Source organism: Artemia franciscana, chromosome 4 (genome assembly GCF_032884065.1).
Source record: "Artemia franciscana chromosome 4, ASM3288406v1, whole genome shotgun sequence".
NCBI lineage: Eukaryota > Metazoa > Arthropoda > Branchiopoda > Anostraca > Artemiidae > Artemia > Artemia franciscana.
In genome coordinates, this window is record NC_088866.1 from 33717595 (window position 1) to 33744589 (window position 26995).

General features: G+C 36.1%; 2 protein-coding genes across 4 annotated transcripts in view; both read right to left on the bottom strand.

The window, feature by feature from the left end:
- The window catches only part of LOC136026332 (quinone oxidoreductase-like), a 56049-nt gene extending 44279 nt beyond the window's left edge, over positions 1-11770 (bottom strand). The window contains exon 1 of one of the 3 annotated variants that reach the window (XM_065702759.1): positions 11459-11770. In XM_065702759.1, the coding sequence (XP_065558831.1) occupies positions 11459-11574 (116 nt within the window). In that variant the 5' untranslated portion in view covers positions 11575-11770. Of the gene's footprint in view, positions 1-6538; positions 6764-11458 lie in introns of those variants that run through there. The other 2 variants (XM_065702763.1, XM_065702764.1) reach the window with 2 other exon arrangements.
- Positions 11771-17109: 5339 nt separating this feature from the next.
- Positions 17110-26995, bottom strand: part of LOC136026334 (intraflagellar transport protein 122 homolog) — an 87945-nt gene continuing 78059 nt past the window's right edge. Inside the window, 1 exon segment of the mRNA XM_065702767.1 lies at positions 17110-19170. Within this exon segment, the coding sequence (XP_065558839.1) occupies positions 17206-19170 (1965 nt within the window). The 3' untranslated portion in view covers positions 17110-17205.

Consider the following 26995-nt stretch of genomic DNA (forward strand, 5'->3'; position numbering starts at 1 on the left):
GGGAACAGTTTTTTGGTACTTTTAATTCGATTGATTATTATTGAAATTTCAATCGATAACAAGTCCTCATTGGGGGGAAATCGTAGTCTGGTGCCACAATATGGCAGGAAACACCGTTTTCTCGAGCTAAAATATTTTTGGTCACTTAAAAAGGGCACTCAAGGTTTTAAGTTCGAATGAAATCTTCCCATCCTCTCTTAACCATTGGTTCGATGCAATACCCCCGGAGAAAAAAAAGAAAAAAAAAAAAACAAAGAGTAAAGAAATCAACAAAAATAAGCACGCATTCATAATCTTTCACCTGACAAAAAGTGCAAAGTTCGGCATTTTGTGGATAGTTGCTTGAGATCTCTACAGTCTATGTTATGCTGCACCTAATGGTGTGATTTTCATTTATTAGCTTTAATTTTGGGATGTATTTCCTCCTTGTTGGAAATCGGGCAATTTTCTCGCAGGCTCATAACTTTTGATGGGTAATATTAAATTATATTTTCACTATTTTCACTATATCTTAGCGATAGCTAAGGGTATTAAGTTAAAGCTTTCAGGGCACGTTGAGAAGGATTTAGAACTAACCAGAAGACGTTATAAGCATAAAAAGTAAGTAAATAAGTAAGACGGCACTAGACCCTTAAGGTCCAAACCGGCGGTGCTGATCTCCGTTTCGTGGCCCTTCAGCCAGGAAGTGCAATGGGGGGTTGGGGGTCAACCATCCTGTGCTTTCACACGCCCTTCCTGCTTACCTTTCCCTAGATTTCTCCAGGTACCCATCTAGAGCTGGGTCGACTCTGGATGAGCTTACAGAGTCAAGCCACTGACCCCCGTCCCAAACTAAATAACTGGTCACAACTGGGATTGAACCCGTGCCGCTTGGACAAAGAATTCCCACGCCAGCGCGCCAACCACTCAGCCAGGACGGGTTATAAGCATCCAGGCTTTCAAAAGGACAAATCTGCAATATCTTAAAAAATGGCTACGGGTATTAAATGAAAACTGTAGAGGTACGCTGAAGAGGATTTAAAACTAATTCGAAAGACACTAGACACCTAGAAAACTAAATCCAAGGTACCTCCCCCCAAAAAAAAATATCTCAGGAAAATCTGAGGGTATTAAGTTTAAACTTTCAGAGCATGTTGAGGAGGATGACGAACCAATCAAGCGACACCATGTGCGTCAAGTTTATCAAAATAGCGTACCTGTAATATTCTGGGAATGGCTAAGGGTATTAAGCTGAGATTTTCAGAGAATGTTGAGGGGCATGTTGAAATAACTCAAACTATATGCAACCAGGTTATTAAGAGGACATATTTGCAATATCTTGAGAGCGAGTAAGGGTATTGATTTGAAACTTTAAGTTTAAACCGTGGGGGATTTAAAACTATATCAGAAGATACTATGTTCATGTTGGTTGTCAAAAGGGTGTATCCACAATACCTTAAGAACGGCTGTGGGTATTAAATTGAAACTTCTAGGGAGTGTTGAGGGAGACGTTGAACTAAATAAAACGACACTATGCGTATTCAGGTCATCATAATGGCTTATCTGCAATACCCAAAAAATTGGCTAAGGGTATTAGGGTGCAACTGCATTTTGAAGGGAGTGTTGAACTAAATCAGAAGACATTATTTGCAAAAAGACACTATTTGTATCCACGTTTTCAAGTGGCATGTATATTAGGGTGAATGTCCGAAATAACTTTTTTTTCTCCTTGGATTTAGTCAGCGTTGCCAGTCAACTTTTTCAGTTTTATGCAAGGTTTGATGGTGACAGGTTGGATTAGGTTTTTAACACATTCCTGAGATTTATAACCTAATTTGATCTAACCTAATCCACCCTAACCTAGTTTTGACTTTTACCATCAAAGCTTGCATAAGACTTAAAAAGATGATTCGCAGAACTAATTGAACCCAAGCAGAGAAAAAGAATTTCAGACATTCAGCGGTGAATGTCGACATTAACCAGATTTCAGACATTCACAGCAACAAATACACAATATCGTAGAAAGAGCTAAGGGTTTTACGTTGAAACTTTCAGGCATATTCAACTAAATCAAAGGATATTAGGCGCATTTAAGTTGTCAAAAGGTTGCACCTGTCATAATTCCAGAGCGGCTAAGTGTATTAAGTTGAAACTTTCATGGTAGCCTGTGTAGAACTAAATCGAAAGACATTCTGTGCACCCAAATTGCGTACCTGCAATATTTCGTAACGGCATATTGTTTTAAGTTGAAACTTTCAGTGCATGTTGAGATAAACTAAAACACACATTTCCAAAAGGGTGTATCTGCAAAATCAAAGGAATAGCTAAGGACATTAATTTGAAACTTTCTTCGAATAGTGAGGGGGAGATTGAAGTAAATCTTAACATCCTATGTGCATCCAGGCTGTCAAAAGGGCATATTTACAATACCTCAGGAATTTCAAATGTTATTAAGTTGAAACTTTCACAGAATTTCGAGAAGGTTGGTGAAAAAAATAAAAAGACACTATCGACATCACTGTCGTAAAAAGGCACATTCGTATTAGTGCAGGAATGGCAAAGAATATTAAGTTGGAAGTTTTAGGAATATTAAACTAAAGTAAAGACATTAAGTGCACTAAGGTTGTCAAAATGGTAAATATGTAATATCTTAGGAACTTCTAAGGGTATTAAGTTGGTACTATCAGTCAGCGGTTAGGTGGGCGCTATAACGAGGTATATGAGGTGGGGACAAATAACAAGACATTGTGTATATTCAATTGATCAAAAGGTCGCCTCTTCAAAATACTAGGAACGTCTAAGGCTATTTAGTTGAAACCTTGAGAGGATGCTGAACTAAATCAAGAGACACCAAGTGCATCCATGTCGTCAAAATGGTGTGCATGCAATACTGAATGAACATCTAAGGGCGTTAAGCTTAAACTTTCAGTACAAGTTAAGACAAATGAGAACACATGTTGTCAAAAGGGCGTATCTGCAGCCCCCCAGGGTCAGTTAAGGATAGTAAGTTAAAACTTTCAGGGAATATTAAGAGGGATAATGAACTAAATCATAATACAATATTTGCACATAGATTGTCAAAATGACATACGTGCAATATCTTCTAAAGGTATTAAGTTGAACCTTTCCGGGAACGGTGAGGGGCGTAACAAAACTAGAGACACGGTATGCATCAAGGTTATAACAAAGGTGCATTTGTAATGTACTCTCAGAAATGGCTCAGGGTATTAAGTTCAGACTTCAAGGGAATGTCTTTTGAGATATTGAACTAAATTAAAGGACAATTAATGCATTAAGGTTGTCTAAAAGTATATATGCAAAAGCTCAGAAGAAGCTAAGGGTATTAAATAGAACTTTTAGGGGAAGTTGAGGGGGATATTTAACTAAATATTAGAAACCATGTGCACCTAAGTTGTCAAAAGGGCATATATGTTATAGTCGAGGACCTTCTATATTTGTTAAGTTGAAAGTTTGAGGGGATGACAAGAAGGGATCTGAACGATATCAAAATGAGCTATGTGCACCAATGTCATAAAAAAGGTGCATTTGAAATATATCAGGAACAGCTAAGGGTATTAATTTGAAATTCCCAGAGAATGTCGAAGGAGATATTGAACTAGCTCAAAAGACTCTTAAGTGCATCATGGCTGTCAAAATGGTATATGTGCAATTACTCAGGAACAGCTAAGTGTAAAAGTTGTGATTTTTAAGGAAGTCAAAGGGAATGTTGAAATAAATCAAAGGACATTTTGTGCATCTGGGTTATCAACCCAGACAAAATACACTTATGACTAAGTATAGTATGTTAAATCTTTCGGAGAATGCCGAGGGGGTTGTTGAACTAAATTCAAAGAAATATAAGCATCCTGGTTTTCAAACTGATGAATGTGCAACATTTCAGTAAGAATTAAGGCTTAAATCGAGTCTTCCTGGAAACAGAACTAAATCAAAAGATGCTATGTGCATCTAGGTGGTCAGGACGGCAGATCTGCAATATCTCAGGCACGGAAAAGTGGCATAAATTAACGGTTTCAGGGGCCTAACTGAAAACGTGAGGAAATATTGGAAGGGGATATTAAGTAGATTCTAAGTTTTGACTTGTGGGGATCAAGGGACGCTCATTAAGGAAAAAAATGTTTGCAAAAAATACGGTTGTATTGATTTTTAGTATGAAATGCTCTTTCTTACGATGATCTGATAAAAATTTGGCCGTGAAGACAGTTCAATTAATGTTTCAGAACAATGGAACCACGACTAATAACAAACCTGGTTGCTTTGATTCTTGATTCAACATTTTTGTTTTCAATAGCAAACCAAAGTTTTTAAAATTGATTAGCTCAAAATAGAAAACAAGGAATTTAGGCAAATTTCCCACAATAAGATTCTTATATTGGAACGGTCGATCCATATATTTTTTTTTTACTTGTCTTACCCCCCCCCCTGTCTTTGGGAGGCTAAGGAGGCATTATCTCTACTCTTGTTTGTGGTAGTTTTCTGTTCATTTTAAATTTGGCTTAATCATTTACTGTATTTTCTGTTTGTATTGGGTTTGCTATTCATTTTTTAATAGTGATTTAAGTTTGTTTTATGCTGGAATTGTTATTTGACTTTATTTATGCCTGTCTTTAGTTTAATGTAGCTCTTTACTTTTCTTTAAAAACTTCTTTTATTCATAAATCTTGGCATTTCAATTGGGAGTTGTGACTGTAACTAAGCATCGGCACTGTTTCTGTTTTTGAGAAAAACAGAAACAGAAAAAAACAGTTAGAAAAAAAACAGAACAGAAACAGAAACAGGTCAAACAAAAACAGGCGACCTGTTTCTGTAATCTGTTCTGTTTTTCGAAAAAACAGAAAACAGCTGTTTAAAAATAAAAAACAGCTGTTTTAACAGCTGTTTTTCCTTACTTCTTCTATTTCTAATAGGAAAGAAAACATCTTCTTGTTAAATCCTTGTAGTCACATACAAAAGATGAGCAACTTCGTGTAATTCAACACACTAGCGTATTTTTAGGGGGGGGGGGCGAAATTTGTCATAAAATGTGTCCAATCGGGTGATACCAACGCTATATTCCTTTCAAGCTTAAATGTCATTTATAATTGACAATTTACCCTAGTTGCTCTTAGACCGTTGCTTTAGCGGTAAACCATTGCTCAAAGCATATACCAACACTATATTCACTGCTTAACGCACGGATGCTTTCAAGCCGAGGCTACTTAGACCGCTGCTTGCTAATATATACCAGACAGACACAGAGTCATCCCATCTAGCTTATGTCCACCGCTTAAGTTAGAGGTTATTTAAACCGTCGCTATAGCGGTAACCCATTGCTCTAAGCAAATACCAACGCTCTATAACGCTCTATGGTTAGACCATTGCTCAAGTGGTAATAACCCTCCGCTACACACATACCAAGGTGTCTAGGTTCACCGCTTAAAGTACGGATGCCTTCAAGCCGTGGCTTGTTGGATCGCTGTTCTAGCGGTAACCCATTGCTCTAAGTAAATACCAACGCTATATTCCTCTTTTATATGGGATTTCATTGAGCCCATGTTTGCCGCTTAAAGCACGAATCCTTAAAGCCGTCAATGGTTAGACCGTTGCTCAAGCGGTAATAGCCATCCGCTACACATATACCAACAGTAGAGACATTGTCATATGGGGTTCCCATCTAGCCCATGTCCACTGTATAGCGTTCAAGCTTCTCTCTCTTTCTCTATCTCTCTCTTTCGCTCAGATTTACCCCGCCGTGAATTAGCATGAGAGGTTGACTCTAGTTGAGCATTGTGGAGTGACATGCATGAGAGGAAAATTTTCAAGTAGTCAACCCGTAGTCAACGGGTTGACTCTATTTTGGCATTGTCAAGGGACATGCATGCACGGAGAGGTGTAGCATAAATGGGAGACAGTCACAACGGCAATCAAAGGGGTAAAATTAACCTTGACTGGGTTGCCCACTTAATTGGACAATCTGTCTTAGCTTTTTTCTACAATTGGCCATGACTTTGACTTTTCCCACAACTATTCCCTTTTTGTTTAAATTCAAAAATCAACGGTATCATGGTATCATGCCCGCTAGATGTGCGTTTCGGTACGGTAGGCACGGGTAGGTATCATGCGTTTCGGGATCATGCCCGCTAGATAGCGCGGAATTTGAAAAAAAAAAAAAAAGGAAAAAAAAACAGAAAACAGATAAAAAAAAAACAGAAACGGAAAAAAACAGATGAAAAAAAAACAGAACAGAAACAGAAACAGGTAAAACAAAAACAGGTAGCCTGTTTCTGTTTTCTGTTCTGTTTTTTGTAAAAACAGAAACAGAAACAGGCAGAAACAGGCAAGAAAAAACAGAAACAGAAACAGAAAACAGAAACACTGCCGATGCATAACTGTAACATGGCTCAGGTACTTGTTCACGCCAACAAGTCCTTTAATTTTTGAATTAAAATCAAATTGCCATCAAGCCATGGCTAATTGAAGATAAAGCCAAGACAGAAAGTCTGAGTGAGAGGCATGAGCCTTTTTGAATGAGTAAACCCAGGAAAAATAAAAGTCAACTTACATAAGAAACGCACAACAAAAGTTTACATGATTTGAAGTTACAAGAAAATTAAAACTCTGACAGGTTCAATTTTCCTTGATCACTTTCAAAAGATATGCGACTGTGAATCACCTTGCTTAACGCTTCAAAAGAGAGTAAAAGGGATTATTATGCGAAACTAATATGAATCACTTAGCTAATTGAATCAACTGAGAATCAGCTTGCTTAGCACTTGAAAAGGTGAATAAAAGGGATTATTATGCATATCTAATTTCAACATAATGATAAGAAAATTGAATTTGAAGTACAGATTGCAAATTTCCTTATCATGGCATCTTGTTCTCTCTCCTTAGAAAAGAATGTCGAAACAAGATCTTTTTTCGCAGCCTGGAACCATAGGTTCATGCCTGAAAACTTCGATTCTACATTTTTTTTTCTTTTGTTTTTGTCCATAATTGTGAAGTTTTTATAGCAATATCACGTTTTCATATTCGTTACCACATTGAATTGTGCAATATATAAACGTAACTATTTAATTAAATTTGACAACACTTTTCGTCCAAAAAAAAAAAAAAAACAAAAACCAAAACACTAACAATCTGTTGATTTTCGAAGAATGGTTACATCTTGTGAAGATATTTCGGGGTGTCATATTTTTTCAAATCATTTTTTGCTGATTTGTCATCCAGGTTTCTTTTTTTCTGAATTGGCTCTCGCTACTATGAAAAACTGCATAACTCCATACAGAGGTCTTTATCATATAAATTGACTTCTCAATATTTTTTAATTTTTAATATGTATACGGTTGTTTAAGCTTCCATTTAACCAATTCAAACAATCATGTTTCATTTTCAGTATCCTTGGTCCTTTAAATAGAACTAGTTTGATTTTGTAAGACAACCAATTATGTCCAAAGAAATTTAAACTTACTTAAGAAATAAAGGTTAATATAGAGATAATTAGAGGTCGTTTCTTTCATAAACGTTCGTGACGATCGACAAGTGTGCATCCAGGATTTTTATTCCAAGAGAGAGGGGATGTTTTCACGGGAAGTGGTACAAAAACTTTAAAAAACGTATCAAAAATTAGTTTATTTGCATTTTTGTTACTGTTTTGCCAATCAGACAAAATTTTGGGGGGTTTGAACCCGGTAACCACTCCCCTTGAATACGACCTTGCCGATCGATAGAAATCATATGCTAAAACAGAATATTTTATTCAACTTCTAAGGCTAATACATCTTTTAAAAATTACAAACGTTGGAGAATCTCATTTTTCTCGACAATTTTGGTTTCCTGTCCATCGCTCCTTAGTTTTGTCGTGCTTTTTTTTCGGAAGAGAATACAAATTGAAAATGGCTTATAAGAATTCCGTGAAATGTTGTAAATTCGTCCCTTAAAGGCCCATTCGTCTTCCACAGTGCTCCCCAAAGTACGATAACGTATCTCCAGGGGTAAATGAAGAGTTTGGTGGTGGTAAGCTTTGCACTGAAGTTTGGTAGGTGTAAGTGTTGCACCGGAATTTGTTGGATGTACCTACACCGCGGAACAGGCTATTGGTAAGTGGACCATTTTTTAAATAAATAAACAGAAAATCAAATTATGATGAACTGTCATTTTATCATTTATAAGTTCATTATTTTCTTTAACACAAATAAACATTATCCACAATATAGATTTTACTCGTGTTTCATTATGAATAATTGCATTTCCCTTTATTATAATGTCTTGTCACAAGTCGTAATAGAGAATTTAAATTGACAAAAATGCCGATATTTTCTATAATGTTTGGGATAATTTTCCGTACCTGAAATGCGGTCTACAGCCCACTATAGGATACTAAGTTTTTAGAGGTAGGCTACCAGCTATTCAAGAGGTACAAATATTGGATAATTTCACTTTTCTCAAGTATTTTTACACAGTAACCCATTAATCATTACGTCGTTTCATGACTTCTGTTATTTTCTGACTCCACAAACTGAAACAGGGTTGCTAAGAAATAAACAACAATAGAAATTGTGCTTGTTAGAATATTACTACGATTCAATACAAAATAGTTTCACTAAAAACTTCAATAAATAAACCCAACCCACATTTTACTTTGTAAAATTGGTGAGTTTCCGTTAGACCTAGCCAACCATGTGAGGGTACGGCCGTATCCAGGATTTTAGTTCGGGTGAGGGGGTACACAAGAAGAACTTCTTTTTGTTATGTTTTTACGTGTCGGACAAACATTTCGAGGGAAGGACCCTTCACCTGCATAAGGCCTTGCAAGAGGGTAGGTCCTACAAGGAAGGTGTCTGAAGTAATATTTTTCCTAAGTAATCTCACAATTCGGGTCTACTTTGTTTCCGGTCATCACAAGAGAATACTCTGCTTTGTCTTCCGGCCGAGGATCGAGTTAAAACTTTCAGTGATTTTTTTTTTTTTAAGGGGGTTCGAATAACAAGTTTACATGTGGGAAAGAGGAGCAGAATGACTTTAATGGTCTTAAAAAAAGTATATGTTAAGCAGGAGCAAGGAGTGGGTCTTGGCTGGCCCCAAAACCCTTAGTTTTGTGAATCGCTGGCCACTTTTTATACATAGTACAAAACAGAATTTGTTTTTTTTTCTCCCCACTTCACGCAGCCGAAAAAAAAATCCTGCGTACTTGCATAATAGTATTGTTCTATATGAATATTTCGACTATACAGCTAAGATTTTAATACAATGAAAAAAAAGTGACTAAAAAAACAAATATAACTCACAATGAAAGATTGGTCAATAAAATTCAGCTTTAAGGTATTATCGAAAATTAAAGAAGTCTTGGGGTCACTACTTCCTATAAGTTTGGCTAAGACTGACAAAGATTTTATTCGTTGAAGCAATATGAAAATTTAATTTAAATAAATAAATATATATATATATATATATATATATATATATATATATATATATATATATATATATATATATATATATATATATATAGGTTCAAATTAATTTAGGATCTCTTTTAATTGAAATCATTGAATTATATGTTACTTATACCGATCACAAAAGGAACTGATATAGTGTTGGGAGGAGAGTGGTGAAGCATTCTCGTACCCTCTTTATGCCTTTAGTCACACAGCAGAATCATAAAGAGATCCAATCATAATGATGAAAACAGGTTATAAAGGTACAGCATTACACTTAGGTGTAAAAAGCAAAGTTGCTAAGCGAACAAACACCAAATTGTAGCATGCTGGAAAAATTCAGAATTTTCAAAAAATTCGATTGATTCGCCAACAACTGGTACCATAGCTTACTGATGAAGTGGCTGAAAAGTGAGAGGCCAATGAAACTCCACCAAGAAATAAGATACCAATGAATGAAACTTTCTCCAAAAACCTAGACAGTGGCTTCAAACACTGCAGATGCTAGAAGCCTTCAATGTTTCATATTTTGGGGTGACGATTTTTTTGAGGTATCGACGACTTTTAAAGCTTGGAAGTCCGTAACCGGCTTTAAAGAAAAAAAAAAACAAAAAAAAACAGTGTCTGAATTTCTTGTCGGAGATCACCATTTCTATAGCTCTGTGGCGGAAAAATCTCAAACGAACTTACTCATATACTGAAAGGCTTGAAGATGGTCCCTTTACACCTTGGAAGTCTATCCCATCTGTTCCCCCAGCCCAAGATACTTACCCGTAAGTCAAAATTCGATCAGATTCACAAAATATTCCTCAACCTTTCTGCTGAAAAGTCGGCGATTGGGTCGTGTTGGAGGAGCACTGGTCCAGGTAAATCTCAGGCCCTCATTGTGGCTCCAAACAAATTGAAAGTCATTAGATAATTTTGGGCTAAAACGTTGGCTAACCTTGCAAAATAGATCTTCTGCTTATTTGAAGTACAGCAAAATTGGGTAAAATTCTAGTTAATTGACTTCTTGCTATCTCGGAAAGGGTTTAGGTTTGGAAAATGAAACTTTCAGGGTTCGGTCTACGGGCTAAAGTATGTCCCGGGAAGGTATTTCGAAGTACCTGCTTCCACTCCTTCTCCCTCTAGAGGTCCCTGACCTTTGATGACCTTTAAAAATATGTGTGATATAAAAGTGAGACCTTACAAAATAGATCTTCTGCTTAATTGAAGTACAACAAAATTGTTTTCAGCTTCATAACTTTGCTCAATCCCATTTTATAAGGTTTTAAAGATATGCAAATACATTTTCTAAATTTTGAAAAAAATATTGATATGGCTCAAAATTCAACTCAAATAACAGGAATTGCATTTTCAGAACTAAAAGCAGAGAAAAAGCAACTAGTAACTGAAAATTAAGGTAAAATGTTGTTTTGTCAAAATTTCAATAGGTACAGACCTGCCATGTAGGCAAATTTCAGGGCCCTCTAGAGGGAGACGGAGTGGAGGTGGGTACTTTAAAATTGTGTGGCATCTACAGATGTTTCATAATGCCAAATAGGCCTAAAGCTAATTTCAAAGAAGTAACCAAGTCAGCAAATTCATATATTGCCTCTACCTAAGGCTATATTAGGGGCGGGGTATAGTATACTATTGGTTAATTATGCACCTTCATTACCAGGTTGAAGAAAAAAACAAAATACCTCCCCCCACCCCCCGGATGAAGGGCCAAAATACCTTCCCGGGACATACTTTAGCCTGTAGACCCATCACTGAAATTTTCATTTTCCTAACCTAAACCCTTTCCGAGATAGTAAGAAGTCAATTACCTAGAACTTTACCCAAAATACCTTCCCGGGACATACTCTAGCCTTTAGACTCATCCCTGAAAGTTTCATTTTCCTAGCCTAACCTCTTTCCGAGATAGCCAAAAGTCAATCAACTAGAATTTTACCCAAATATATTTTTATACTGCATATACGAAGTTATTACTTTTAGTAATGTTATAAATAAAATTAAAGCCTAAATACATCAAAATAATTAGTGAAAATATTATCAAATACCTGGTCAGTTCGTTATTCTCAGTTAGTTTATCATAAATATCCATTTGAAACCAAGCATTATAATCACTTTCTCCTTTCTCTTTGAGAGAGCCTTCTGTCTTTCTTTTTTTTGGCATGGTTCTTAAATTTTTTTTTCTCTTAATATCGCGAGACCGCTCGCCAAAACACTAATTCTAACTTAATTTTTCAGTCCTAGTCAACGTAAGGTCCACGTATTATGGCTGTGCATGCATCTGGATTATCACCATGCTTTTATGCCTTTATTATACCGAAAGAAACTGGCTAGTTATAAACTTATTAACAGCCAAATTAAAAGTGGTAATTGAAAAGGTGGTATATTGCGCATTATTAATTCGACAGGAGGAAAAAACAAGAGCTAAGAGCTCATATGGCACTTGTGACGAGGCGAGAAGAGCTAAGAGCCAAGAGATCATATGGTATGAGCTCTAACAAAATTCTATGAATCAATAGATTGATTTAAAAAGAAAAATAAGAGGCTTAATGCCGGTCAAGATTTAAAATAAGAGCTCTGAGTCACAAAGTCCTTCTAAATATCAAAATTCATTAAGATCCGATCACCCACTCGTAAGTTATAAATACCAAATTTTTTCTAATTTTTCCTCTCCCTTTTGCCCCCCAGATGGTCGAATCTGGGAAAACGACTTTATCAAGTCAAATTGTGCAGCTCCCTGACACGCCTACCAATTTTCATCACCCTAGCACGTCCAGAAGCACCGAACTCGCCAAATCACTGAACCCCTCCCCCCAACTCCCCCAAAGAGAGCGAATCCAGTACGATTCTGTCAATCACGTATCAAGGACATTTGTTTATTCTATCCACCAAGCTTCATCCCGATTCCTACACTCCAAGTGTTTTTCCAAGATTTCCCCCTCCAAATCCCCACAATGTCAAAAGATCTGGTCGGGATTTGAAATAAGAGCTCTGAGACATGAATTCCTTCTAAAAATCAAATTTCATTACGATCCGATCATCTATTCGTAAGATATAAATACTCCAATTTTCATGTTTTCCAAGAATTCCGGTTCCCCCTCCAACTCCCCCGAATGTCACAGGATCTGGTCGGAATTTGAAATTAGAACTTTAAAGCACAAGATCTTCTAAATATCAAATTTCATTAAGATCTGGTCACCCTTTCGTAAGTTACAAATGCCTCAGTTTTCAATATTACCCCCCCCCCCAATTCCACCAAAGAGAGCAGATCCGGTCCAGTTATGTCAGTCACGTATCTTAGACAGGTTTCTATTCTTCCCATTCAGTTTCATCCTGATCTCACCGCTTTAAGTATTTTCTAAGATTTCCGGTCCCTCCAACTGCCCCCCCCCCCAATTACGCTTGATCCGGTTGAGATTTAAAATACGATATCGGAGTTACGAGGTCCTTCTAAATATGAAGTTTCATGAAGATCCGATCACTCCTTCGTAAGTTAAAAATACGTCATTTTTCTTATTTTTCAGAATTACCCCCCCCCCCCGCAATTGAGCGGATCCGTTCCAATTATGTAAATCACGTATGCAAGACTTCTGCTTATTTTTCCAACCAAGTTTCATCCCAACCCCTCCAATCTAAGCGTTTCCCATCATTTTAGGTTTCCTCACCCCAAACTTCCCCCAATGTCACCAGATCCGGTCAGGATTTAAAATAAGAGCTTGGAGACACGATATCCTTCTAAAAATTAAATTTCATGGAGATCCAGTCACCCGTTCGTAAATTAAAAATACCTCATTTTTTCTAATTTTTCAGAATTAACCCCCCCCCCCAACTACCCCAAAGAGAGCGGATCCGTTCTGGTTATGTCAATCATGTATCTAGGACTCGTGTTTTTTTTCCACCAAGTTTCATCCCGATCCCTCCACTCTAAGTGTTTTCCAATTTTTAGGTTTCTCCCTCCCAACTCCCCCCCAATGTCACCAAATCCGGTCGGGTTTAAAATAAAAGCTCTGAGCCAAGATATCCTTCTAAATATCAAATTTCATTGAGATCCGATCACCCGTTCGTACGTTAAAAATACCTAATTTTTTTTATTTTTCAGAAATACCCCCCCCCCCAACTACCCAAAAGAGAGCGGATCCGTTCCGTTTATGTCAATCATCTATCTAGGACTTGTGTTTATTTTTCCCACCATGTTTCATCCCGATCCCTCCACTCTAAGTGTTTTCCAAGTTTTAGGTTTCCCCCTCCCAACTCCCCGCCCCCATCACCAGATCCGGTCGGGATTTAAAATAAGAGCTCTAAGACACGATATCCTTCTAAACATCAAATTTCATTGAGATCCGATCACCCGTTCGTAAGTTGAAAATACCTCATTTTTCTAATTTTTAAGAATTACTCCCCCCCCCCAACTACCCCAAAGAGAGCAAATTAGTTCCGATTATGTCAATCATGTATCTGGGACTTGTGCTTATTTTTCCCATCAAGTTTCATCCCGATCCCTCCACTCTAAGTGTTTTCCAAGATTTTAGGTTCCCCCCTCCAACTCCCCCCAATGTCATCAGACCCTGTCGGGATTTAAAATAAGAGCTCTGAGACACAATATCATTCCAAACATCAAATTTCATTAAGATCCAATCACCCGCTCATAAGTTAAAAATACTTCATTTTTTCTATTTTTTTCCGAATTAACCGGCCCCCACTCCCCCCCCCAGATGGTCAAATCGGGAAAACGACTATTTCTAATTTAATCTGGTCCGGTCCCTGATACGCTTGCCAAATTTCATCGTCCTAGCTTACCTTGAAGTGCCTAAAGTAGCAAAACCGGGACTGTAGGTTTTCCCCCTCCAACTCCCCCCAATGTCATCAGATCCGGTCGGGATTTAAAATAAGAGCTCTGAGACACAATATCATTCCAAACATCAAATTTCATTAAGATCCAATTACCCGCTGATAAGTTAAAAATACTTCATTTTTTCTATTGTTTTGCGAATTAACCGGGCCCCCACTCCCCCCAGATGGTCAAATCGGGAAAACGACTATTTCTAATTTAATCTGGTCCGGTCTCTGATACGCTTGCCAAATTTCATCGTCCTAGCTTACCTGGAAGTGCCTAAAGTAGCAAAACCGGGACCGACAGACCGACAGAATTGGCGACTGCTATATGTCACTTGGTTAATACCAAGTGCCATAAAAAAGAAATTATAAGTATATCACGGATTTTACGATCGTTATTGACAAACAGAGATTTGGAAAACAATGTTTTCTATCTAATCTTGAGGATAAGGGAAAACCAATGTCAATATTTCAAATCCGCAATTCCAATTATTCTTAGATTTTAGAAAAGGAGATATACCTCCGATTATTGCTTACTACTATTACTTACATTACAGCACCAAGACAACTGAGACCAATAGAGCTAATTACGCTCCTCCCAGAGGCCCCAGTCAGGAGGGGGGACTGTTTCCCCCTAGTTTTTGAAAGTACTGGCTTTGTATTTTCATAGAAAGAAATCACCCCCCCCCTCCAGCCCTAAATTCTGAAAATACGTTTCCTGTAACTTCATCGAAAAAGATACAAAAGGATTTTTGACCCCGCAAAAAATCGTGAACTGTCTTCACCGGATCCTCCTCTACCCAAATCTGTCCAAAGCCTCGACTTTACCCCCTCCCATACCGTTCTAATTATTTCCTGAAGGAGCACTACTCCCCAAGGTCACTGGAGCGTTTTTTGAAGCCAAGATTCTATTTAGGAAAACCTGTGAAAGGTTCACTCTGAAGCGAATAAGAGGCTACACAAGTCGGACTTGGCTTCCGGAGATATGGACAAAGGAGAAAAGCTTAGGGGCCCAACGAGGATGTGTTGAGTTGAACTGACGTTTACCTCCTATCTTCGAGAAAAAAAAATTTGTTCAACAGAAAGATGGATTGCTCCATCCAGTTTGTCTGGACTCAGGGCAGGGTCAAGCCACTTCAACAGAAGATGGACGATATGAGGATGGAAGCAAAAATATACTATCATTGAACAGATATAGCACGAAAACCTAGGTTTACGTGGATGCTTGATTTTCATCCAGCTCTCATGCTAGTGAAAATAGGCCTTATGACATATAACTATGATAAAGACATAAACGTATTAATATAGTAGGTGCCAGACAGCATGGGATTTCGCAACTTCTGCGACTTTTCTTCTTTTCTCCAGTTTACGGAGCAGTTTTCAAAGAATCTTCGTGGAGAGTGGCTGTATCCATGTAGGTCTATGTTTGTATCATGAGGAACAGCAGCTAATTTTACACATTAAATGTACATGAAAATAAGTTCAATACTTAATAACACACAGACTTATCAGATAAAACTACGCGATATCGCCACAGCGTTTTTCAGACAATATTTCCAACACAACACCATCGTGACTCTGTAGCAGACTGTTTCCGCCGCCAAAAATTGCTTCCCACCAGTCGCGTTTTGCAAACTCTTTTGTAGTTAAAATGCCACATCTATGAGTAAATAGCCTAAACCCTCTCATAGCAACAAAACAGGCCCGGGCTTTTAGATAGCCCGTTCTTGTCAGGGAATATAACAAGTTCTTGGAACGACAAAAATTCCTCATCGTGTTGAAACCCGATTTAAAAACAGGAATGTAAATTAAAATGATAAACGTTTCCTATTTCTTTTAGAGGACGGGTTATAAATGCCCCTTGGACGTAAGGTCCTACTACGCTTCATAAACTAAAAAATAGAAACCATCTAAATCGTTGTTTCTTTGTTATTTTCGTTAGTGACCAAAGATTTTCACAAAAATGGTTTATTTAGGCATTCAAAATACGCCAAAAACTTTTATTTTCAGCCCTCTAGATTTTCTTGAGCACTATATAAGCGATGAGAAAATGGAACATAAGAGGTCGCTTATTTAAAAGAGCTGAACCGTAAATCTAAGTTTAAAATTTTTTTTTTACAGAACCAAAGGTATTTCCGTCATACCCTAATCTCTATATGCACTTTCAAAATTAGAAAAAAAAAACAACAACTCCGAATTCATGCTAAAAACCTTATTCTGCGACTAGAGAAAGAAGAAGAAAAAACACAAAGAAATATCAGAAAGCTGGGATAAGGGACCGCCACTTTTTTGACAAACTGAAACTAAAACATTTTCTCTTGATAGGGGGGGGGAGGGGTTAAATAGCATAGACGGGATGAGTAAAAAAAACAGATTCCCCTAACAATTAATTTCTAAAAAATCATTCTTTCCTCCGACTTCGTTTTTTTACCTGCATCACAAGCACTTCTCTATTTTCCCCACAGCATCACTCCGCAGGTATTAATCTAAAACAAAAACTCCTCTTTCGTAAAAAAACCCTCTATCTCAAATCGTCACTAATTATATGACTTTTCCTCCATTTGTACATATTTTTCCGTATATCATTCCTACATGTTTGTTCCACTTTTTGTGTTCTTTTTTGGCTTTACTCGACCGACTTTTTTTGGTTTACCTTTTTCTTTCTACTTTAGAATTTTTGTTTATTCGAGGTTTACCCTTTTCTTTCTACTTTGGCCTTTTTGTTTATTCAAAAACCCAAATTCAAACCCTTAAGGGTTTGTGATTACCATTTCTCAATTAAGTTGGTAGCCATCTACCTTCTATTCTAGACTCTTTAATACTGAGCCCTCCATCTTAACCTTGCAAGCTGAAAACATAACATTAGTTTTTAAACAATAAAAAGTTTATAATAGATTCTGCTAAATAGTGTTGAAAGAACAGAATAAAATAAATAAAAATATAAAAAGGATAAAAAATCATATCAACAAGGAGAAAAACAAAAGGGACACTTTTTGTGGTGCAAGACATAAGGTTCCCATTCTTCAGTTTCCATAACTTGTCCGCACTCATGACAAGTTGATAAAGACATTGTAGGCAGCATTAGACGGAAAAATTTCAATCTATTCCGTTGTTCAGTTATTATCACTTCGTGAAATTTTAGATTTCTTAAAATGTCCCTTGTTGCAACTATTGGAATGTATTCAGTGGCCTTCTGACCTTGGAACTTTGCCAACTGTGGCATAAAAGGATCATCAATATCATCAATAATTTCTTGGATTTGATTTATAGGAGTACCGTTATTTTTACTGTATTTCGTTTCCATTCTAATCAATTCTGTAGCTTCTAATCGGTCAATACCCTTTTCAAGCTCAAATTCAACAAGAGGTAGAATTTCGTAAGAACAAGGTGATAAAACAAAGGGGTGTAAGCAAGCAACACAACAATTTCCGGAATCTCCTAAAACAGGGTTGCTAAACGAACAGCGAAAACACAATGGCAATAATGCATCTGAATCTTTTGGAGGTTTCGACCTAATATTAACAGCTAACTTTGCAACGTTCTCTTTCATTGATATTGGAATTCGCAAATTCGAGAGATTTTGTAGCATTTGTTGTGCAGTCTTATGCGCGCCAAGAAATTGTGCCTGTTTACAAAATGTATATATTGTTAGAACTTGAGATATTTTATGCTTCATATATTCATAGTCTTTCAAACTGCACAAAACTAGCCGTGCAGCATTAAACAAAGTTTCAGGCAGATAACCACTTAAAGGCTCATTCACGTATTCTTGAACTAAAGAAAATGCGTGCATAACCCAACATAAAGAATAATACTCAGTAAACAATCTGTCATTACTGCATGTTTTCCCCAGTAACCAATAACACTCAGCAACCTTCTTATAATCTTTGATTTCCAAACTAATCTCTAGCTGATTCTTTATCAAAGATGCTGCTTCACTAAATTTTCCAGCTTCTGACAACACTGCTTGAGCTTGTTTTACATCACCTCTCATAGCTAGGAGATTAGCATAAGGTGGTAATATTAAATCTGACAATTCTGGTCTATTATTTAATATTGTTATGGCTTCAGACCAGTTATCTGTTTGGATTAACAGCATTGCAAGACATTGCCAATCTTCAGCTCTTTTTAGTAAACGGCATGCAGCTTCAACTTCTCCAATTTCTTGGAGTTTTTCGGCAACAAATTTCATAAGGGTTTTCCCAGTTAATTTTTCACTTAGCTCAATCAGCATTTGATTCATGCCACCTTCAACCATGGCAACTACCGCTTTCTCAGTTTCGCCTGCTTCAAGTAAGAAATTCACTGCTGATTTTGGATCATTAGACGACTTTGCCCAGTCTGCCTTAGCCCGTATAATATCATTCCTAGACTCGGCATAATTCTGTGCAAGATCAAAGAATTTCATGTCAGTTAGTAGTTTACAGGCCAAATCGTTTCTTGATGTTTTGGCATAAAGTTTGGCCGATTCTTCAAATTTTCCGCCATCTGCCAAGATCTCAGCCAAGCAATAAATAGCCTCTTTGCGATGTGAAGCAATATTTCGTATAAGCGAAAGCTTCTGCAAATCTTTCACCTTTAAATACGCCTTTTTGGCAACTTGTAGATCTAAACTGGCTAAAGCTTTCTCTGCTAGGCAATACCAATCCATCTCAGTAACTCCTTGACATGCTATAGCATAAGCCTCTGAAAAGAGTCCCCGTTCTATATACTGATACACAGGAGCGGACAAAGGAACATCCAAGGTTGTCATACTATACCCTTGCAAGCAGAATAATTTTGAGCCATGAAATCCAACTACAAAACCACTAAAGCTTTGCTGATGTGATGGAAAATCTATAACTTTGATTGACAGCATACCTAGTCCTGAATAGCATATGAGGTGCTCACAATTTGCATTCCACGCGACACTGGCCGCTCCAATTTCCTACAAAATGAAATAAATTTGTACGGAATTTTCTGATTAAATATTGCTGCTAACGTCTGATTAACGCTGACCAACGTCTAACGGTCGTATCAGACATTTTCATGTTTCTGACATAATTTCCAAAAAACATTTGCTAAGCTGTTCTCAAAGGGAGGACAAACAGAGAAATTAGATCAAAATAATCAAAGTTGGATAAAACATACATTGTTTCACTGATCCACCCTTTGAAAACAGCTTCAGGGCAGCGAACGTGGTCCGCCAGTCATCATTTGAATAACCCTCACTGTCTCTAATTTAAACCATCCGTATTAACTTTGAGACTATCTGTTTCAAATTGAAACCAATGGTGGTGAGGAATTTTGATTTTTGTCTTGAAAGTGGTCTTCATTGGGCGCCAGTGACGCTTTGACTATAGACATAAAATACAACATTCCCTGTTAATTACTTCGCGTCACTGAAGAAAAACTTCAGATAAGTTAAAAGTAACGTCATGCAATCACTTTCATCTAATCAAAGCCCGTTCCAAGCTACTGTTGGTTCAAATTTAAGACAGATAGCACAGTTTTTTGCACCCCCTTACAACGCCTGCACATTGGCAGTGGGCAAGTGCATTGGTTCAGAAAAGCGATACTAGGGGGCTAGGTTTTTGTAATTATCTTGACCTGTATGGACCCCGTTCGCTACCCTGAGTTTAGCAAACGATTTTTAGCAGTAATCTCAGAACTGTGACCAAGCTAGCCAACCGATGAAAAAAAAAAAAACAAACACTAATTTTTTTAATTTTTTAGTTGATTGAGTGTTTCCTTTTTACTGATTTTTTAGCGTTTTCCTTCTACAGTTTAGTGATTTATGTGCTAATTTAGTGATTTTTTAAGGTAATATAAAACATCACTATAAATAGTGATAAATCCCTAGGGTTGGCAACACTGAGTACGACAGCGGCAAAATAAATACAAGAAAAGAAAACATGGCACTAAAACATTCCAGGGGAATAAGTAGTCGCTTTATTGAATACTGAATCTTTAAATATTCTTAGTGTGTATTGCCAGAAGACTTTATTCTAAAAGATATTCCTATTAATTAAATCTGACCTGAAATATTCTTTTGACCTTACTTTAATCTGAAAGATTAAAGGCTCAGCACCCCGCCTATCCTCAGAATACGGGCAAAAAATAAGCGTCAATAGCTAATATGGTAAGAAGTACGTCCAAATGATGGCTCCATATGGCGCAATCGGACAGATACTACTTATTTGCTTAGTTTCCATTCTCGATAGACAATTTTCAATTAGACATTAAATAGAAGGCAGTTTATTACTTTTGATTAAAACCAAACAATTTCCTATCATTCAGTTATTACTCAACCTTAAACAATGTATTGTACACAATGTATGCAAAGTAATCCATAGAATGACTGAGGACAGTGACATGTAATTTTTTATAAGCTCTTTTCAGAATTGCTCTAAATTAGTTTTATTAAGCTCTTATTTTAAATAGTACAAAGACTGTTTCATATTAAAATCCTGAATTTAATTTTGAAATATTAAAATTTATACGTGTCGCTCGTACCATTTATGTTGAGAATGCTATAAATATATATATAAAAAAAAAACAATGGACAGGGCATTTTTCTTACAGATGTAAATTTAGCAATGGGAGGGGGATATATCAACTTCGTGAATTATCTTTTAAGCACTCTCCTCATGGGAATCAAGGGAACCGGCTGAAAATTTTCAAGGGGGGAGGTAAACGTCAAAATATCAGTGGTGGTTGGGTGACAAGGAATATATTTCAGGAACTTTTTTGGTAGGAATAAGTTTATTTTAAATACTATTAGGAAAAAACTCTCAAATAAAAAGAGCGATTAAATTGCATGCAAAATGAAACAAAATACAGTAAATTTTAAACGAAAAGGATTCCTGGTAAAGGAATCAATTTATTTCATCAATATTATGTTTAATTATTATGCATTTAATCTTAAAAGAAAATCAAACTCAAACCAAAATTACTGAAATATTTATTACCTCCGTAGATTATAACAGATGTAGAGTTGTCTTTATACAACTTCCTACACCTTAGAAAAAATGTAAAATGAAATTAGAAATGTAAAATGACCTCTTTTAAAATAGGACAGTCCCCCCTCGAACTTAAATCCCTTATATATTCAGACATTACAAAATTAGAATAGCGAAAGAAAAACAAAATTTAAACTTACTACCCAGCTGTCAAATTAACCTTCTTTGTTTTTATTTTCCTATTCAACTAAATAAACTGAACAGAACTGGAAGTAAAAAGTGAATCGGACCAATATTCACTAAAACTAGAAAACGGAATTATCGTGACAATTACTACGCCGGCAGTGTTGGCTTTTTATACTACTACTACTACTACTAATAACTCACTGCAGCACCAAGCCGCCTGAGGCCAACACAGCTACGCACGCTCCTCCTCCAACCTAATCTATTTAAAGCCTCCCTCTTTACACCCTCCCAGGAAGTTCCCATTTCCTTTAAATCCTTATTTATGACATCCTCCCAACCCAGACAAGGACGACCTGCTTTCCGTGTAGCCCCAGACGGTTGGCCAAAAAGGACAATCTTCGGTAATCTGTCATCCTTCATCCGTAGAACGTGGCCTAGCCATCTCAACCTTTCTTTCATTATAGCCCCAGAAAGCGGGATTGAACCACACTTTTCGTACAACCTACTGTTTGAAATACGGTCAGTCAGCCGGGTACCCAGAACAATCCGTAGGCAATTTCTCTGGAAAACATCTAGTAAATTTTCATCTGCTTTTCGGAGTGTCCATGCTTCAGAGCCATATTTGACCACTGTCATCACTGTAGCTTCCAATATTCTAATCTTGGTTTGTAGGCTTATCTTTCTATTCTTCCAAACTTTTTTTAACTGTGAAAAAACACCCTGAGCTTTAGCTATTCTACTTTTAACATCTTCACTGCTCCCACCATCTTTACTAATAATACTACCAAGGTAACTGAAGCTCCCAACCTGATCAATCTTTTCGTTACCTAAGGTCACCTGTTCATCTTCACTTATTCCTAACCTTAGTGACTTAGTCTTCTTAACATTAATTTTCAAGCCTATTTTAGCACCCTGAACTCGTAAAACCTCTAAAAATTCATTCATTTTGCTCACACTTTCATCTAATATGCTTAAATCATCAGCATAATCTAAGTCCAGGAGCGTTCTTCCTCCCCATTTGATTCCATGGTCTCCAATTGCCTTTCCTGTGCTCCTTAAGACGAAGTCCATCAAAATGATCCATATAAAGGGGGATAGAACACAACCCTGCTTAACTCCTGATTTAATACAAAACCAGTTGCTAACCTCATTTCCTACCTTAACCGCAGCAGTATTATTCTCGTACATAGCGCAAATCACTTTAATGTATTTTTCTGGTATACCATATAACGATAAGACCTTTGTTAACGCTGTTCTATCAACAGAATCGAAAGCTTGCTCATAATCGATAAAACTAAGGACCAAAGGTTTTTTATGCTGATTCAAAATATATATAATGCTTTTAGTTTATTGATACCCACCCCAAACCAAAAACCTGAGAAAATTTGCAAGATTTTTGAAAAAAAGGGACCCCCCCCCCCAAAAAAAAAAACAAGCGATCTTATTGAAAATCCCTTTATTAGATACATCATATAAGAGAACCCTACCATAGAGGTTTCAACCTCAAGCTTCAATCTTCAAAGTGTGGAATTTCGCTTTTTTCAGAAGAAACATCGTAGATGCATGTTTATTGGTTTTTTTTTTCTCATGGGTGATTGTATCAAAACAAAGGTCCAAGATAATTGGGGGGGGGGGGGGAGCTCATTGAAACGTAAATTTAAAGCTCTTTTGTAAGTGATCATACAGATCAGGTCAGGGGAAAGTCTTATTTTGTGCCATTTTAGGGCATAAACTTCGATTTTATACCAAAGAAGAAGAATTTGCAATCAATTTAAAATTCGGAAAAGCTAATTGATTTAAAAGTATCAATAACTATAATTTAGGCTTCCCAGTTACAAAAGAAGTCATGCCACACGGTGGCAGTACTGGATTCAACCAAGTTGATTCGCTTTATTCGTAACGAAATTAGGCCGTGTTTGGTGATTGTAAGTGCGTAACAGCTATAATGAGAGGGGGTGAGTAATTGCTTAGATTAAGGGTAGGGTAGATTCCTAAAAAGAACATTTTAATGGACAAACTACTTACTCTTCATGATGTTTCAGTTAAATGTTGAAAGAGGATAGGCGGGAGCAGGAATGAGTTTAAATTATTTCTCTATACTGCTAAAATGTTACATTCTCTGCCTACCAGTACAGAGGTGGAAAAGGCAAGGCAGGTCATCATCAGCTCCGCCAGAAAACTTCTTTGGGATGGCAAATACTGCTAGTAACTTAGTTTTCGGCAATTTTAAACGGCGTTATTTTCTTTTCTATTTGTATGAAGTACTTTAATGTAGTTAAAGAAATGTATGCAATACATTTATCGACAAGAAAATCCTCTTGTAGAGGTTGTGATGACTTCAGTTATGTAGAAGATCCATCCATACTAAAAATAATACTCCTTTTCATCCAACCAAAATTCTTTAGTAGTAATATTAACAAGGATTTTTTGCCAAAATTACAATTCACCGCCAATTTTTAAGTATATTAAAATGTTACCCAAAATTGATATCAGCGTATAATTACTGATTTACACATTTTGAAAGTAATTAATCAGGGATTTAACAAACCGGTACCTCAAATTATATCTTGGTTAGGCCTGGGTATGATTTGGAAAACAATTAGAAATTAAATAAAAATAAAAAGTATTTTAAATGAAAGGAACAGATTTGAAACATATTTGAAATGATTTTTCTTTATATGAAGGGGCTATCTCCTCCGTAACTCCAAACTCTTTACTGTGAAGTTTGGCATTTTTCAGATTTTTAAAAAAATTTGCAATTGGAAAGATAAGATTTTTCAAAGCAATAAAAACCTTTTGCTTAATGAGCAAGGTGTTGAGAAAGGGGCAGTCCTCCTTATATACAGAGTAATTTATATTTGTTTTAAGTTCTAAACTTGTTCCTTACTTTATTTCAAAAACCTTTTCTATTTGTTTAATCACATATTATGTGAGGTAAGGAACTGTGAGGAGCGATTCAATAGTAACCGAAACTTAAAAAAACAGAATTTTGATACCAATAGATATATCAAAAGAATTGGCTTAATGTGCTGATTCCAAACATATAAGTTTAATTAAGTTTAGTCTTATCCACCAAAAGCTACGAGCCTCAGAAAATTTGTCTAATTTTCGAAAAAAGGCGGAAAGACCCTATTAAAATCACACCATCGGATTCAGTGTATCAAAGAACCCTACTGTAGAGGTTTCAAGCTTCATCAACAAAAAATATGGAATTTTGTAATTTTTGCCAGAAGAAAGCTCACGGATGCCTGTTTTTTCTTCAGGGGTGATCGTATCGACCCACTGGGCCTAAAACGTCGAAAGAGGGTTCATTCTAACGGAAATAAAAAGTACTAGTGCCCTATTCAAGTGGCCAAAAAATTGGAGGGCAACTAGGCCTCCTCCCACGCCAAAATCCATCCCATCAAAATTTTGAGACAGCTTTTTTCACCATAGTCGAAAAGCCCGATAACTATGCCTTTAGAAATAAAATAATTTTCTAATGGGAGGATTTTGCACGGGGAGAATTTTCCATGGAGAGGGAAATTTCCAGGGGGTGAACTTTTCAAGGGAAGTTTTACACTGAGTGAATTTGCCAAAATTTCTCTACGAAACTTCTTTATATGTCTTGCTTTCTCTTTGTCGATTCAATTTTAGGCGTGGAGATGTTAGGGTAATTGTCCGGTGTAAATTTTCATCTGGATTGAATTGCCCAGTGAATATTTCTTTGAGGAGGAGGATTTTTCCGTGGAAATGGAGCCAGGTATCCCGGCCTTATTAAAAAAAAACGTTCAGAAATTAAATATAAAAATAAGTTTTTTCAACATTAACACTTAAAACGAACAAAATTATTACGTATATGAGACTGGTTGTCCCCTCCTCAACACTTCGCTCTTTATGGCTAAAGTTCAAATTTTGTCCCAATTATTTACAAACAACTCCTGAAACACAAGGGTTTAATTAAACAATAAGTAACTTAATAATTTAATTAAAACAATAAGTAACTCTTTTATAGTGCCGAAAAACTGAAGAGCGAGGTGTTGAGGAGGGGGCAACCGCTTTCGTATATGTAATGATTTCTGTTCGTTTTCAGTTTTAATGTTGGTTCTTATTTTCAGTTGAAAAAACCTGTTATTTTTTATTTCATGAAGCTTAGAGACAAATATATTTCTGATGGCAATGGAAAAAGTATGTCAATTAAAGAAAAAGTATATAAAAATGAAAAACAGTAATTAATTACAAAACATATACAAAACAACAGCCTATTTACAAAAACTAAGATATAAACCCCCAGCATTCAGTTCTGTTGAACAATGCCGAGGCGTTAAACGGATATTTTCTACCAATATCGACAATTTTGAATTGGTTATAAAACACCAAAATATTTAATGCCTTTAGACTCAATTGTTTATAAGAAGTGACGTAATATCAAAGCAGTTTTATTAAAAGTAAAATAAAGAAAATCAAATAAAGCTTTTTAATTCGATATTTTTAATCTAATTTCGAATACCAAAAACCAATATATTCGACTAGTCTTTATACTTCATAGCTGTAAAAAAAAAATAAAGTCTTTTTCAAAGTGACAACTTGATAAATACAATAACTCCTGGAAAAAAATTATAATAAAAAGCAAAAAAAAGGTAATCGTTCAGAGGGAAAATATAGAAATTCCCAGCATTCAGCATTCAAGTATCCAGGGGATACTTGAGAGTATCCCCATGGATACTCTTGCAATGCAAGCAAAAGTTGACCGCATATTTTAACCGAAATTACTCCTTATTAAGTTGTTTTCCTTGTGTTTTCTGTAATTATATGAACTTTCTTGTGTACTAATAACTGCACTAATTACTTATAAACAAATGCATATTTAGGATCACCATAAAAAGCTGATTCTTTGATTGAATGTTATCATTAGTTAGGCTCTTGTACTTTCGGTATTGACAAGGATCGTTATTATACTGTTCGTACCTTTCGTTACTATGAAAAATTTTTTTTTTTTTTGCTCCAACCAAATTATATAGAAAAATGTTTCTATATAATATAGAAACATTATAATATAAGAAACATTATATATAATAAGAAATTTAAAAGATAACTCATGCCCCGGAAGAGGAGGGGGGAGGGCATGCCTTACAGATTTAATGTTTTTCAAGTTTCTTGATAATAATAGATATTTGACAAAAAATATTTGCTGTTGAATCCTTATTTGTTTGCTATTTTTAAATTTATACAGATTTAACCTTTGTCTGCGGTATTTTTCCAATAGATACTTTGGAAAAAACAAATTTATTAAAGTTAATCTCTCCGACACCGAAGGGGGGGGGGGGAGCAAATTTCGTGCCTTTAAACTGTCTCAATGGTAATGAATACCCATAAAAAAAGATTTGACCTACACTGTTTATTTTCTAAATATCTAGTATTGCTGATACTAATGGAACACCCCCTGCATATAAATTAATATACTTAAATCTATGTATCCAAGGCTTGCAAAAAAAAACAAAAAACAAAACAAAAAAAAAAACAAAAAAAACCACAAAAATTAATAAATATTCAGATTTATTTAATAGCCATAATTATAAAATTTGTTATCATCAATGGTAAAACAGCAACTATCGCTTGCCGAGCAAATCCACATTAGTTCCATGA